Raw genomic sequence first — 17,352 nt, 5'->3', positions numbered from 1 at the left:
AATTTTAACTGATGCCATCCTCCTTATCTTGCTAGCTCCCAGCTGGACATGGACTACAAGCAGGTGATTAGGAGGCAAAGCACAGCGTACAACCTACTTTCAGATTCGCTGCTGTCTGAAAAAGAAAAACACACAGATGAGAAAAAAATGACAGCAGAAACCCTGACAAAATAATCGGATAAAACGTGTTGTCCAGCTGGAGATAAACACTATTAATACAGTAGACAAAACCCAGTCTGCTTGTGAAATTGAGTGACCTGCTGCAACTTCCCAGGGAAAGCCCTCAGGCAAGGAATTCAGATGGAGCCAGGGAGCAAGCCGGTCGAGGCTATTTTAAACCCAAGCCTTGCTACAGCTACCTCCAGGTGCAGCCCTAAATTCAGCAACGGTGTCTTTGTTTCCCAGAAGCAGATTTGAAGCTGATCTCTGACAGGTAACTGGAGATCTGCTGTGCAGTTCTGGAGGCACAGCGTGCAGCTACCCTCCAGAACAAAGCTTGAGCTGTTGGTTTTTAGGGAACAATTCACATCTTTGTTCTACTGCAGAACCCTATATGCATTTCTTTCTCTTATTCTGAAAGGTTTGCTCAGAATGCAGGCAGTGGAAAGTACAGAAAATTCCCTAGAGTGAGGCAGGGAAAAAAAGATAGGAGAAGCATGGCTTGGGGCTAATAAATTAGTCATTACTGACTTGATAATCCACGCAAACCCTTAAATGTGCTCAACATCTTGGAGCTGCGTTTTTAAAGTCTTAGGAATGAAAGAACAGGGAAGGAGCTTGTTTCAGCAAATTAAGGAGGAGTCTGACACAATCTAAACAAGTTAAATTAGGGAGGGGTTAAAAAAAAAAAAAAAAAAGCAGCAAACCAAGCTTCCAATACTTGCTTTCTTTACACATAAGCATAGGTGTGCACACAACAGATGCTGCTGAAGCCCGTCCAAAAATCATGACTGTATCACTGCCCTACCTAAGCCCACAAAATTGCCTTTGCTTCAACAAACAGTTAAGCCTATGCTTAACCTAAAGATCATGAGTAAAGGCAACTGATGTAAACAGGATTTGAGCGCTTTGCTAGCTAAGGCACAGACTTCCTCTTTATACTCCTAAAATATGAAGAAAGTGTTTTGCTGATACACAGGAATAATGAAAGAAAAGAATGAATGTTGAAAATTACTTGAAATTCCTATTATATTGTTACAATAATAACACCCCATTTAGTTAATAGCTTATAATCAAAATATAAACCTACCACATGTCACTGAAGTCCAGGTATACACCATTAATCACCGATGATGTGAGCACTACCTTATGCTTTATTAGGGAAACTTTAAAAATACTGAATATTCCAAAGAAGAGGAAAAAGTTCTGACCTGTCCCATTTCTGAGAAATGTAAACCACGAGTTCTGCAATGATGGTGACATGTCCATTGAATGCATGTTTAAATACTGCATGGGGGACACTGAATATGCTGTCCAACATTTGCTGATGCAGACAGTCTCCAGCTCCTTTTAAACATGCAATATTTAATTACCTGGATGAAGATTTTTCAGCTGAGCATCTGACTCAGGATGATTTATAAAACTCACTAAAAGAAAACCTGTCAGAACTTCTCAGAATAGAGCTAGTGCAAAAATGCATCGCTTCCTCTCCTTTGTTTTAAAAATAGCAAAAAAAAAAAAAAAAGCTGAAATGCTCTAACGCCTTCGTACCTTGAAACACAGATTTTATACCTTGAAGGGAAATCAGGGACATGCATTTGCTTCCTCTAGAGAAATACCTACAGAATTGATGCTTGAAAGTCTATTTGCAGCTACCAAAAAATGGGTTACTTTTAAAGTTGAGTTCTCTGAGTATGATGGGATGGAATGGGACAGAATGGGATGCGATGGAATCGATTGGAAGGGACCTTCAAAGACCACCTAGTCCCACTGCCTGACCTCTTCAGCACTAACCAAAAGCCAAAGCATATTTATGAGGACATTATCCCAATGCCTCTTGCACACTGACAGGCACGGGGCATACCCACCTCTCCAGGAAGCCTGCTGCAGTGCAGGACCACCCTCATGTTAACGTCATTGTTCCTGATGTCCATTGGAACCTCCCTTGATGAAAATAAAGCCATCGAGTAGCCAGCACTGAAACTGATTCTCTCGATGCATGGATCTGCCGTTGCATCCAAGTTTTTGATGCCTTGCTTGCCGCTGGCCAGGCAGTGCTGGTGAGAGCTGAAGGCCACAACCCCGAGCTGTTGGCGAGGTGAAGCAGCAGCAGGGGCCTGGTGGCCTGGACAAGGCACCCCTGGGGGTTGGTGGGTGGTGAGGGGCACGGGCACAGCATGGGAAAGCCTTTATTAAGGATCAGCAAATCCATGTGGGCTGAAAGACACTGGAAACCAGGTTTCACTAGTTCCTCTCCTACCACAACCACTCGTTTATGCCTGAAATCAGCTGCCCCGCTCCTTACACAGCTCCTGTCTCCCACTGCACGTGAAACCAGTACCATCCGAGACACCGGTGACCTAACTACATGGTCCTCAAATGTTCCCAAAGCACTGCTCGTCCCGTACTCTGACTGGTGCAAGAGTATTGGGGAAAGCAGTAACACAAAAACGTGCAATTAGGAACTGGATCATGCTGCATGCAGGAAGAAAAATTAATTGTTGTCCTGGCAACTTTGGTATTTCATACCGTTTGATGATCTATTTTTCCCAAATTCTGTTTTTTTAGTGTAACATTTGCATCTACTAAAAGATGGTGTTTAGATAAGGACATGTTTTTGTAACTAACAGAAGGTGACAGTTTACCTGATTTACTGTTTCTTCGATTGCTTCCATATAGTGATTAAGTTCTCTGTCCATTGCAGCGTATTCTAACATGACTTTCTCCATACTGTTAACATCCTCCGCATCATCTGCAAAACAAAATATTTCGTACAGGGATGATCAGCCGTGTTAGTCTCAGGCAGCATTTCTGCTTTACAGATATGAAGACAGGCATTAATGTGAATTTCTTACAACATCTGTAAGGCACAGCAGGTGTTTTCAAGCTCCTCAAACATATACCTCCTTCCTATTTTGCAACTGTAAACCTTGACATTTCTTGGGTAACTTGAACAAATTTACTCAGAAGGACACTTCCCTGGTTTCATGTGAACAAGAGAGAGTGTGTGTAATTGCATCTACCAGCACCTAGTCATTAGGCAATCAGGATATTTTCTGCAAAAGTTGTATTTCATGACTCATCACGTTGCCTCAGAAGTACTCAGAAGAAACTGAAATGCCCTCTCAGCACAGTATAGTCCAGGGCTATAACCAGACCCCTTTGTCCCCAATAAACACAGCTAGTGCAAAATCAAAACAGAGCCAGCATTTTATAACCCAGGAAGCAATGGAAAACTGAACAGTATTGGTGAATCAGACAGTAACGTTTTAATTGCCAGTGAAAAATCAATGAATAAAGGCCACGTGCTTAGTAATTCACATCCACTTTCATTCTCTGCCGCACTGCTCCTAATTTCACCCCTTTCATCTCTACCTACACCTCTGCTTTCCCATTCTGACCTGCCGTGCATCTCCTCAGCTGGGTGAGGGCTCTTGGTGGGTGCTGCAGGGCTGAACAGGCGGCAGCAGTAACTCCTGCCACAGGGGCACGCACAGCACCAAATGCTGCCACCTGTGGGAGAACTGCCAGCCACAACCCCTAACCCATTCGGGAAATTAAGGTGCTAGGAAACAAGTTTCTACTTCTCCCGCTCCCTTTTATTCCCACTCTGCAGTTTCCAGGTACAGAAAAAACAGCTGGAAGGTGTGAAAGAGCCCCCAGGTTTGTCACGCAGCATTATTTTGGGGGCAGTCATTTAATGGAGGGTTCTCCTTTACAAGCAGTGGAAGCGCCCTTAAATTGTGGTATTTTCAGGAAGAAAATCACTGTATAGCTGCTTTTTTGTGTGTGTGTGAATACAGGGAAATGTTTTCCTATTTGGCAAGGCAGCACACTTCTCAAGTTGCTAACCGTGTGAGTGTGCTGGAGCACCAACATCCCTCTCTGCACAGCGCTACCATAAAGCTGTGCGTGGTGTATGAGCAGAACCGGGAGTTGTTGCTGAAATGCATCAGCCGGGGAGGAGCCGCACACCACACCGATGGATCCAGGAGACAGAAGGAAAAGTGCTAAGGCACATTTACCCCATAAAGGTCCGTAATAAGCCATACTATTTTGTGAACACGGCAACTACAGTCATGATGTTTCCCGTAAGTCTATCCAGGCTTGGTATGTGTCCATTTTTCATTAAGCAGATGAATGAATAACGCAGACAGTTTTGGCATCCCCGCATCTTTCTTCTGAATAATCGGCATTTCCCTCTCCCCTTTCCCTTCCCTCCCACCCCGTTTCCATGCCCTATCTGGTAACTGTGACCGTGCTCCTTCCTTCCTGCTAGGAAGCATGTGAATGAAGCACCTCCTTGGAGGCTGCCACAAACGGCACTCCGTGAATCACAGGAAAGGTTTGTGCAGCAAGTGACTGTCATTCTCCTCCCATGGCCAAAATGAATCACATCCACGGCATAAAGAAACTGCAGCGGCCTAAATCGATTTTATTTTTATTTGTTTTTAGGGGAAGAGAAGTACATTGTTGAACACCGAGAGAGCTGCATGAACGTCACCTGTCCTGACTTCACAAAAAGGTTTAGGTAAGGAATAATAACGCTTCACCTGATCCCACTGCGCTGGGGAAGCGCGCTCAAATAAAGCACACCGAGCCGGAACAGCTCAGGGAGGAGGGACATGATCTCTAACTATATCCTGCCCCACATCCCTCACGTCCTGACTGTTCCTCCCATCCACCGGCCTGGTTTAAGTCCCGGCGATAGTCACTGCTGTCTCCCTGGGCTTCCGTGCCCATGAGGCTCTTTGTGTTATGTTATATATACTGTAAAAGCTCTGAATGTGTCCGACCCTAACACACAACCAGAGCACACCCTTGAAGGCACGATGGAAATAGAGATGGGTCTGAAGGACTGCCTACAGGCCAGCGATGGCCAGCCCCCATTTGTGCCCCCTGACAGATCCGGGATCACGTTTTCCACCTGCAGTTCAAGGTCCTGAGAGCTAAGAGGAGGTCTCCCACATTGCTCCACTCATCTCCCAACTCCTAAAGGAGACCTAAAAGAAAACTTACATTACAGGGTATCCCATTGGCCTTTACAAAACTATCACAGCCGTACATTAGACATGGCAATAGCCCTCCTGTGCATGGCTCCCACCACACTCTCCTTTCCCCTGGTGAGTTAAGATCACTTCTGCCCCTCCCTGGTAAGGAGCAGAGCAGACCTTGAGCACACGTGGTGAGAAGCCGTGGGTTTCTGTATGGGGATGTGAAGTTTTACAGCTCACCAAGGCAGGGATCCCAGAAGCTTCGACGTTTCCGTACAACAGACACCCCCACAGACTAATGAGCACATCCCAGCTGACCTCACCTTACTGGGGAACAAGAAATTAGGGAAGAAAGACTTACCTCTCTTTCCTAATCACCATCCTGCACCAAATTCCACCAACCCACTAGTTTAATCACGCTATAATCACAAGAGGAATCAAAATTTATTTCTGACATCAGGCTTCTGGAAGATTGAAATGGCACTGTGTGTTACCCACTCCACAAACCCCACCGCCACCTTTATTTCAGCCTGGAGAAAGGCACTGGAGGTTCATGGCAGAGAGAGACTCGAGATACTCTCCCTCTCCCACCAGGCTGGGACCGCGTTATCTGCTGAGTGCCCTCCGACCAGACTCCAGCCAGCTCTCCAAAGCACTCAGACCTTTCCCTCTGCAGGCCAACAGCCCAGCTCAACGCCAAAACCAGCCGCTCTGCGAGTGCTGGATGGGTGCCTCGCTGCTATCTAATCAAAATTTATCCTCATCTTGTTTCTAATCCATATCTAAGGAATGCACTGCGAACCCTCTGCATATGCTTTTAGCTACTGCCACAAAATACCATTGAAGTTGCATGCTGTAGTTAAGTCTCCTTGTTATCTAGGCTAAATACGTTGAGTTTAGTAAGCATTTCTCCACAAGCCTTTACCCTCACCACCCAGAGATTACACATTTTGCAACGTTACATCTTTTACTCAGAGAAAGCCCAGTTCAAGGCCATAATTTTCATTTTCAAAGGCTCATGTGCTTCATGTTAAAATTGGCTGGCTGAATACCCCCCTCTTCGTAAGAATGAATTCAAGCTCACATGACTCCATGAACGCTCTTTATAATAGCGACGGGGCTACTACTCTGAAAAGTCTCCCTACAAATTGAGTAACAAAACTACACAAAGAGATCAGCAAGAGTTCGATTTCTCATTTCTAATACGAGATCAAATTGATCATGCTCAGGTGCCTCACTGCTGATTCAAACTGTCATCAATCAGGGCAGGGTTACATATCATGAGCCCCAAAGTGCTAAAACAGAAGTTAAAGTAATGGGATAGTCAAATCAGTTCTGTTTTAACACTTTCTATATTAACACTCGTCTAAAATGCCCCCCGTTTGCCCCAAACATGCTTTCCTTCTAACATCTGAGTTCATATTTAGTGTTTGGTTCCCAGTATACATCCACAAGTTAGCAAATTTCTAAAGATTTTTCACTGAAAAAAAAAAAGATTTTTCTCTTTTTCTGTGCAAAAGTTACTAACCGCATCATTATTTGCTTATTTATGGTGTAAGAGCTGACCTCCAGCCAAGGCGTACCAATTAAAATAATCATTCACTTCCACAGCAGACTATCTGAAACACAAAGTAGGCTGGAGTATCATGAAATTACAGGCAGGCTCCAAGCCTCCAAGTATAACAGTCCATAAAATGAACAGTTAAGCACAGACAGCGTGGATTAACATAAATATCAACATTGACATCTTCCTATTATTGGCTAACGAAAATGATTTGCTTCCAATTTTAAGCAAAACAGGACGCTGGGAGTTCTACCTCTTGCACTACATATTAGGTTACTCCGAATTTCCAGGCTGCACGCTGTTTTTTCCATCATTGTACGAGGCAAAAGAGGAATGGGAAACCGTTGCCCACAGATTTTGACAGCGGATTTCAGACTTTTAAAACAGATGCAACACAAACATCTGCCACTCAAGCCAGCAGCAACAGCAGTAGTAGGCAGCTGTCTCCGTATGCACCAGCAGCATGAAAAAACACACACTTGGCCAACAGGTTTCAAGTTACTGCTGACAGCAGGGGAATACAGGCTCCAGGGCTCCTGGATTTAGTTCCATCTTCTGCGGGAGAATGTGCATGCTCAATTCAGGATACAGCTAAGCATTTTTGTTGGCTTTTTTTTTTTTTTTTTTTTTTAAGCAAATACATTAAAAAAGAAGTGCAGACTCCCCCTGCCCCATCTCCTTGCCCCCAGTTCTAGTCAACTCAAACCTGTTTGTAATTAAAGTTGGACAACGCATCTGGAAAAATAAAAAATAAAGCTATCAGCCTACGCTTTATGAATCTTTACGAATAAATTCACACAAAACATTTGGAGAAGACAGTAGCAAGATGTCCTCCTACTGTCTAGATGCTCAGTGGAGATGGCAGACCTACAGATGAGACCACACAGTGTTAGTTCCCTTCTCTGTCCAGATGTACTTGAAACTCGCCACGGCACTCAGCCCATACAGACCATAAGGAACTTAAACAGGAGGCTGATCACTTCTCCAGCACTCAGGATAATCCTTCACTTTTCCTCCTCCAGATATATGGACAGCTCCTCAGAAAACTCTCACTGAAGATTTCTTTCTAAGCCTCATCCCCCTGGTCTGTAACACATTTATTTATTAGGCTGCAAAAAGAGCAGCCTAGTACAGAAAGTTGTGAACAGAAAAAAATCGGAAGTAATGCAAAGGAACAGCAAAAAGCTGTTTTGTGTCCTGGAATTGAATCTCCTGAATGCAGGTGTCTTCATGTGAAAGCCAGAGAAATGGTTGAAACTGGAATGCCCCAAAATGGCAGGGAAGCCCTCTGGATATGGAACTAACCACTGCAATTAGCAAGAGAAGAACAATTATTGCTGATCAGAGTGCCAACAACCATATGAGGAATGACAATTGGTGGAGTAAAGGGAACTCAGGGCAGTAATTGCAAAACTTCCTTCCATACAATGATCAGAAGCTACTTACAGCTGAAGCCAGTCCTAAAGACGCCTCCAACTTCTCAGGAAATGCCTTAGCAGGGTTGCAGCGTGTTTCGAGCTGGATTTCCTTCGCTGTTTCCTAATGAAGTCATTCCACTCACGCAGAAAGCTTTTGTACAGAGTTACAGGCCGTGTGCGACAGTGATTTTACAGACCTGCACCTTCACCTAGATACCAGGACTCTAGGGAAAATGAGGTATGGCTTACAAAGTGAAATGGCATCAGTGACAGAAAGAGAAACCAGCTGTAGGTGGCCCTTCTTGAGCAGGGGTTTGGAGAAGACGACCTCCAGAGGTGCCTTCCACCCTCATCCATTCTGCACTACTCCTCGATAACCGACAACGTTGTCTCTAAACCACCCCTCTGGAAGGTGGATGAAAGCGAGTTCACATCTACAAATAGCAGTGCAAGTCCTCTCAAGGAAAGGGGGAAGTTGAATCTGAGTTTCCAATATTCTAGCAAAGAGAAAGGGGAAAGAAAAGAGATGAGTGTGGGAGAAAGGACTGCTGGAACCTGCCAGGGACAAAGCAGCACAGCAGAAACCTGTTAGCTGATCATGCCCATGGCTCCACCAAAACTATCGCCTGTGAATGGTTCCTAAAACTTCACCTTAATTTCTCTTTGGCTTTTGTTTTTTTAAAAAAAAAAATCCAAATCACATTACAATACTTGGATTCAGGTCAAACATTTTGCTTCACCACCTGAGTCAGGTCTTCTGAGGTTTTATTTTGCAGAGGAAAGGGCAGTGGTTCGCAGTCTGCATTGAAACATTTATTTTATACAGCAACTGAAAGAAAAAAAATAAAATAAACTCTTCAATTATCCAGTTCTCAATGCTTATATTTTATTTTTTTTTAAAGTCAGATGAGCCAAGAGTGGCTGTTAGATTACAAACTGCTCCTGACAAGAAAACTCCTCCTATGTTACAAGCCATTTCCCTGTAGGCTATGACTGTCTGAAACGGGAAGACAAGATTCAGTGACTCAGGAGGCTCTTGCCAATCCCATAGAAATGAAACCCGAGTGCTTTATATTGTAGACGGAGTCCGAACTTCAAGACAAATGGACGATGCAGGGTGCCTGCTTTCCGAATGCCCAGTCTGAAACAATTCAAGGGGATGGCATTTTCGGCAAGTGGGTGTCGCACACGTTCTGAAAACAGGAGTCATCTCAGAGTGGGCACGGAGCAGCGGAGGTACCCGGTATTACTAAGCGCTTTTGAAAACAACTTGCTATATTATTCTATAACAAAGTAATCACGAAACTTTTGCTCAACATGAAACTCCCTTAAACTCCACTGCCAGCAGAACTAGGCCAGCAGCGCTTTTGAAAGATCCTTCCTTACAATGCTTGTTTTTCTTAAAGACGATCAGGGGAAGGCTAAAAGTCAGAACGATCCCAGTTCAGATTTGAGAGCTCACCAGATATTTCTGCCATGGTCTCCAAGCAGGCTGCGTGGCAAGGAAGGGCAGCATCTCCAAACACTTGGTGACACTGGGGTGATACCTAGTGAAACGAACAGGGTTCTCACAGAGAGCTGGATTTTGTAAACACTCCAATGTGTGCTGAGAGGTTTTGCTGTATAAAATCCTAAATAAAATGTTATTCAACACAAAGACTGGCCGGGCACTGGGACAGGCTCCCCAGGGCAGTGGTCACAGCACCGAGCTGCTGGAGTTCAATAAGTGTTTGGACAACGCTCTCAGACACAGGGTCTGATTTTTGGGTGGTCCTGTGTGGAGACAGGAGCTGGACTCGATGATCCTTGTGGGACTCTTCCAACTAGAAATATTCTATGAATCAGTGATTCTCTCCTTAGTAAATTACAAGGACACGGTGACATTAATCTATATTTAACCAACTAACGCCTATTTGGTTCTGCAGAAAGACAGAAATTTAAAGTTAACAAAGTCTAACTAGTAGGCAGGAGCACTGAAAGGAGCATAAAGCGTTGACAAGATGCAAGAGTTTGTGAGAGGGGAGAGCTTGACTTGCTTCTACAATCCTGTCTTAGTTTTCTGGTATTACGGTGATGTCCATTCGGGAATACTGTGCTCTGCTCAAATAAGGAGTACATCATCATTCCTCAAAACCATCCATATCCACAGACCCAAGAAGAACAGAAACAGAAATTAATTTGACAGACAAGTAGCAATTAAATACCAAGGTTCATGTACCCTTGGCAACAGAGGCAGTCCCACAGGTCACAGCGCCCATCCTTGCTGCTCCTCCACCGTCCTCCCCTGCTGGGACCATATGACTTTTCACCCCATTACCCTATAAATGGGATCGATGAAACAATCCAAGCTAAAAATAGTATTGTCCCCCCCAAAGCAACAAGAAACCCCCAAACAATGGTCCCAGTAACTGGATTTGAAGCGCAGGTATGTTACCAGATGTACCAGCCCACTCGAGGGGGTGGCAAACTGTAGCCAGGTGGAATTGCTGGGGGGGGGGGGGGGATAACATCCAAAGCCAAATTATTCACCAAGAACAAGGTGGAAGCACCACACCTGTGTTTTCTAAGCAAGCACAATGTATACGTTATCTCCACACCAGAATCTCAGTTCAATCTCTCATGAAATCAGTAATTTCTAAAATCCCCCTATTTTCCTAGCTATATATATATATATATATATATATATACACAACCCTCTCTTCTCAGTCGATTTCAACATACGTCGCAATTGAGGCTGAAAACAACGTTCACTCATAATTTTAATGGGAAAGGATTTTCCTATGACTAACAAGCTCCTTGCCTGTGGAGGCGTGGGCATGTCTGCACCACCCAACAGAGCGTGGTTCAGGGCCCCGAGCTGCTGCTGACCCAGCCTGCCTGAGAACTGGAGATGGGAAGCCTGGCAAGGCTTAAACACAGAGCCCTGCTCTCCTCCTCCTGCCCTCGTCCTCCTCTGGAGATCCAACATTGGCAAGATCAGAATTTCAGGGGGCTAAAATTTCTCTGCATGAAATACTTGCCTCACCAGGAACAGAAAAATCCTCCTTACGGTGCTGTAATTGCTTTTCTTTGATCCCTCAGAGCCCTTGCTAAAAGTGCTACTTAAAGTCTTTTATTCCAGGACTTTTAATGAGAGTTTCCAATTCCCATAAAACGTTCATAAGCTCCTGTACCTATCACCTCCCTCGTAAAGGAATACCAGCAAAATCACGTTGCTCATTTCCAACAGGCTGGGTTTTTGTTTTTTAGGAAGCACAATTTCTTCTGTATGAACACAAGATTTCTGCTTGCACACCACAAGTTCCACAGAGATAATCCCCTCCTTCTTTCTTTACCAGTTAATGCTTCCTGTTGTCAATAACCGATTCTTCTCTTGCTTTAAATTTCATCAACACGTGGAAAATAAATACTTTTGGGTGAAGTGCAAGTCTGTCTTTAATATAAGGCATATTTCTTATTATCTACCAGTAAACAACACTGTTAGGATCTTTACAAAATAAACTTTGCTTCCACTAATGAATCTGTTACAGCTCTCATCTGAGAGAATCTCCTTCAAACTGCATCCTCACCAAACAAAATGCAGCAGTTACTGAGAATTTCCTCCGTCTTAAACTGACTTTTGAGGAAACAGGAGGAAAAAAAAACAGCAAAGATAGGAAAATTAACCTTTTTCACCCAAGTCCTTCAAAATTCTCAGACGCATCGTGTCTCTGTAGAGCACTGGAGGCAGCCTAGCTCTGCGAGCACACCAACGAGGCCTCATCAGAGCGCATTAAATCAGATCTAATGTTTCAGTAAATGCAACGATCTTGGTTCTGGGCTCCAGCTACCATAATATCCGAGTCTGCTGCTGATGTATCAGCTTCAAAATCTAATTGCGCCGACTAGACATGCTCCACGTGGCACCACTGAGGCTCGGAGCTGCTCCTTCTCGTGCAAGCAAAGCCCCAGTCAGCAGACTGCACTGGTGCAAGTTAAAGCAGTTGAATACATATCGCATGGGAAAGTAGGACAAAGGAAAGCCCTCATTTCAAGGCAATCCAGTGCTGACTTATTGCAGCTCGGTTTAATGGCCATAGTTCTTTTACCAAGCAAAAGAAACGCAGAGCCCAAGCTCATCTTCCCCAACCAACGGCAGCAGCAGCAGGCAGACACCAACGAACGCTGTTCCAGCACTGAAATTTTAACATTATTGACCTAAAGTGAAACAGCTGGGGGAGGAGAAATGCCAAAATAAGTCTGCTTTTTAAATGTCAAATATTTTGATTAGAGACTTGCAAACATAACTTTTTTTTTTTTCCCCTCTGAACCCACACAGTCTCCCATTCTAAGGTTTCCTATTTCTGCCTCGACAACCCCTGTCTCTGCTGACTTCAGAAGCCAGAGAAGAGAAGCAGTGGCCCCAGACAGAGCGAGACTGTTCCTCAGCTAACTAGCCAGGGGACTACATGTACTCCAGCTGCAGCAGCAAGCAGCTCAGGGCAGAACAACTATCCAGTTTTATGCTCAAATTTGTACATGAATTTGGCTGGCAGGCAAGCTGAAGTTCTGTACCACTACAGACAGAGCGGTGATGGATCTCACAGCAGTGCTGACACTGGTCCACATGTGCACTGGAATAAATTAGAGAGAAATTGGTTTTGGAATAGATAGCTAACAATACAAAGGTTTGTTTTTAATATCATAAATATCGATCTGTTAGCATATCAGAAATGGCTCTGTCTTGTAAAGGTTGGAAAAATATAAATTAGTATCCTCTCCAAAGTTAATTCTTTCTTGGAAATGTAGATACTTCCACATGCCTTGGGTATGTTCTAGTTTCTGTTGATAACAGGATGCAAACAAGGTTGGACTATAGCAGCCCAGATAACCAGAGCCTCACGTAAATGAAGGTCAAGTGATGTCTCCCACACTAAACACCTAATTCAGCATGAATCACAGATTGATACGGTGCCCTCGAAGTGCTAACCATGCAGCAGTATCACAGACAGGATTTCCAGAGCCCATAATTCCTCAATACGACTTGGAAAAGAAAAAGACAAAAACACACACACAAAAAAAGCACACCCACAACCTAATCCTCTTACACAGACAAGGCAAAGGCAAAGTCTGGTCACAAACTCCAGGCGTAATGAAAACCAGCAATTCATCCTGCCTCTAGCAGGCTTCTTTCGCATAAAATCTCTTCTGTGAATTGGCAGATCTCCCCCTTTTTGGCATGAATCGCTGGTATGTGGCGTTCATTCTGTTGCTTGCATACTGGTAAGTGACAAAGCTAAATCTTTCCATGGCTGGAATTTCATTTTCCACAAACTTCAGACTAGAATTTCTCCTACTATTAGAAGTTGCCGTTTTGTTATCATACAGAAAATGCACATCTCTGTGCAAAAAAACAGTGCAATTCCATATTGTCCAGGTCTCTCACACATGCACAAGTATTTATGATTTTGAGAGGAAACAGGAATTTGTTTCATAGCTTGAAGTACATTACAGAAGAGGATCTCTCAGCATTTCTTTAGATAACCCTGTTATCTTTGTCCACGGTAGAAAAGAAAGAACTTTGTGGGGCCTTGTGTCATTTAAAGGGGTGGTTTTGAAAAAAAAAAAAAAGAATATAAATTGAGACCGGGTGTGGAAATGTTCTGTAATCAGATACAGGAAGGCTCCCTCTGTTCAGTGCTCAAACTGAACTGGAAAAGTATCACATAGCTATGAGACATTGTGTTAATAAAATAAATTAAATCCAGAACCATATCACTGTGCTCAAGATTTGTGTAGCTGAAATGTACTAGCTCAGAGAATCCCCCCCCCTTATATTAGTAAACTTTTTAATTTTGTCTAATTTTAACGTGGCTTTCAGTAAAAGTGACTGAGCCAAATCTGTGCACTGAAGTAAGTATCTTCAGTGGAAAAGAAGTCTTCATTTTTAATTAAGAGACTACCTTGAGACATCGGGACAAACTACACACCTCCAACGAAGTATGGATAAAAGATGGATCTAAAAATACTGAAAAAAATACAGAATTTCAATAAGTGATGGCATACCTAATTCACTCAAAAAGCAGCTGTGAATTAGATCCACACCCACAAGTAATAAACTTTAAAAAAAAAATAGTATTGTGAAAATGTCACATTAATCTACCCATACAGAAAAAGTCTACTCACCCACTGCTTACTAAGATGATTAGTAAGGAAATCACAAGTTAAACTTTATTCATCTGCTTAAGAAAAATAGGAAAGAGTTTGCAAGGTTGATTTAACTCACAAGATATTATTGTCACTTGACATTTACATGCAATGTATAATTCCATTCCCACTTACAGTCTGGGGAAAGCCTGTTAAAATACTTCCTTAATGTGTGAACACTTCTTTGAATTGTGTTCTTTTCATCTGCCACCTTCTCCTTCAGCCAGCTGGCTCCTTTTGTTAAGCCTTTTCTCATATGGAAGTTCATTATATGTAATTTATGGAGCAGTTTGAGATTGTCACCTTCTATCGAGCGCTACAGCATATGCCTATTTCAGAACGCTACAGCATTTTTTTTTTTTTTTGATAATGTCAAAAAAGCAAGGAGCTTCACACATTGCTATATCCTGAACAAGCCCAGTGTGTGACTAATCCAAAAGACCACGTATGCCCTCTCATCCAAAAGCGACGCCTGGTCAGGGTGTCCCTGCTCAAGCAGGGGTTGGACCAGAAGAGGTACTGAGGTCCCTTCCAACCCCAACACTTCCGTGATCTGTGATTCATTTGCAGCCATGTGAACCAGCTCTCGTTCAACTTACATGCCAGACTCCTCTCCCCATTTTGTGAAAGTGTAACAGCTTTGTAGAAACTACCGAAGTTGCTTCCATGGAAAACATCGTTAGGAAAGCATCTGAGTATCTTTCGTCATCTAGAGCACAATCAATGTACTGTCCTGGTTAATCCTCTTGCTGTGGCTTTCTTATTTCTTACCTCTTTTCTCCTTCATTATACTTTCCTTTACCACTTGCTCCTCTCCCCTTCTCTTCCTCTGCAACCAGTTCCCCCGTCTCTGCTCTTTTTTTTACTAGCCTGCTTTTGATTCTTTCTCTCTTAGCAAGTGATACCTTCCTGGTGATCACTGTCCTTGGGGTCACCTCCTACCTTCTCACATCTTCCTATATAACAGCTCACAGCTCTTTTCTTAGCGGTTTTATTGGCATAAAAGTACATTAACACACACACGGAAACCTGAAAACAAAAATAAGACATAAGCTCACCACTCATTAATAGTAACTGCTTTGTAGTTCACAGTTTGGGAACTAACAATATAAATGATGCCTAAAAAACGATGCCTAAAAGCGTGGCTGGGACAACAGCACAAGCAATGATGGATTACCTGTATTCCCTACACAGAAATTTGTGCTTTATGATATTCACAACAAATGCCAGACCCCTGTTCAATATCTAAAGAAGGTTTGTGTTTTGTCTTGTTGTTTTTTTTTTAAATAAAAATGGGGGCTGATTGTATGCTGACAACTTTGCAGTTATGTCCTTATCTTTATATGGCACATACTGTATAATTTGGGGAAGGACTCTTTCTAGATCAACGAGCATGAGACTAAATCCTGCTAATTGCATTCTTCAGTAAGCTCCTTCAGTATTTCAAAGAAAGAGCAACACAAATTACTCAAAGGCTGGAAAGCACGTCTTACATCAAGACTTGCTAAAGCTGCTTAACTTGGCTAGTTTGAGCAAGAGATGTTAAAGGTGACTTGCTCGTGACCTACCACCACCAACCTGAAGATTTCTCAACGTGTTGGGCTCTGATTAGCAGAGAACGACATACAATCCAGTGCCTGGAAACTGAAACAAAGCTAATGAAGAAAGAAAATACGTGGTTCTCTGTCAACGAGAGTTGAACTAAGTATTCAGAGATAAAGCGGATTGTCTTTCACTTTGGCTGACTTTTTGCTGGACTGTGGGTTTCACTGATAAATTTTCTTTCGATAAGCAGTTTTCAGCAGTTTCACATTGTATTATTTATTGACCCGTTATTAAAATGTCAATCTATCCTCCTACAGACATAGCCAAAAGGTCCACTCAAAAAATTCATCTAAGTGCAAATCTTCACTCAGTGTGCTATGCATATTTCAGAGATGCAATATTGGAGATGACTTACTGGAGCCGTGGTACGTCTCGTTAATCCACAAAAGGAGAAGTTGACATCTTCACTAGGCTATTGGTTTCCACTGCCTGTTTTTCCCCTGCACACATGATTTCTGCTGGCTACCTCTCTCTTACCTTTTCCAACCACCTACCGCCACTGAGCTGAAATTCTTTCCAGACCCTCACAACATAATTTCCACAAGCACAGAAGACACAAGCAACAACGGAGGCAAATACCTACACAGGGGTATGTGATATTCAAATGTTAATACATCTTCTCTAAACACTCCTGACATCTCTTTTTAAAGAAGGGAAACTGATGCCAACAAAGCTTGAATGACTTCCCCAAGGCCACACAGCAACAACCCCAGTCTGAGAGCACAGCTGTTCCTTGCCTCAAGGCCTCAGCAAAATCAGACTGGGACCATCTCAGTTGGTTTGCACTCTTCATATAATCCCATTACGTCCTCCTTGTTCCTATTGAGACAAAATGGGAAAGAAGAAAAGGGAAACAAAAAATCTCTGAAATGTGTAAGGAAAAATAATCTAAACCTACGGTTCAAACAAACAACTTCTGCCTGCTCTCCAAAGGCAGGAATTTTTCATAGGTCTCACTCTCAGCAGTCATAAGAAAAATGCATGTCTTGTGTGAGACTCTGACTGATGAAGCAAACATTCCCATTTAAATTCTTGGAATTTAATCAGTACATATTACAGCCTTCATTCTTCACTAGAGTGTCAGTATGCCACATAACACTGGTGTAAACAGAAATATGTCATAAAGCCTGGATTTCAGTCAGAGTGCATTTTTAAGTTGCCTTTTTCAAACCGTTTTTTATCTGAAAGTATTAAAAAGCTCATAATTAATTCTATCTGCACTGATAGAAAAGGTATTTGTGAGTAACAAAAAGCAAGGTTAAAAAAAACAAACAGCTACAAGTTCTTGAATTCTTGAAGAGATGAGCACAGATGAGGATGGAAATGAAGGGAAAATAGAAGTTAAAAAAAGAAAAAACAGGGTGAGTGCCCACTGCCTCTTGGGAGGGGATCCGGATGAAGGTTTCAGAATGATGTCCATGGAACT

General features: G+C 42.9%; 1 protein-coding gene across 2 annotated transcripts in view; it reads right to left on the bottom strand.

Moving 5' to 3' along the window:
- The window catches only part of NSMCE2 (NSE2 (MMS21) homolog, SMC5-SMC6 complex SUMO ligase), a 127,918-nt gene that overhangs the window by 95,902 nt on the left and 14,664 nt on the right, over positions 1 to 17,352 (bottom strand). For both annotated transcript variants that reach the window (XM_082755031.1, XM_082755032.1), the window contains one exon: positions 2,805 to 2,911. In XM_082755031.1, the coding sequence (XP_082611157.1) occupies positions 2,805 to 2,911 (107 nt within the window). The remainder of the gene's footprint in view (positions 1 to 2,804; positions 2,912 to 17,352) is intronic.

Source organism: Aythya marila (assembly GCF_965140915.1).
Source record: "Aythya marila genome assembly, chromosome: 2".
In the NCBI taxonomy this organism is placed as follows: Eukaryota; Metazoa; Chordata; class Aves; order Anseriformes; family Anatidae; genus Aythya; species Aythya marila.
This window is presented reverse-complemented; position numbering and strand designations above follow the sequence as displayed.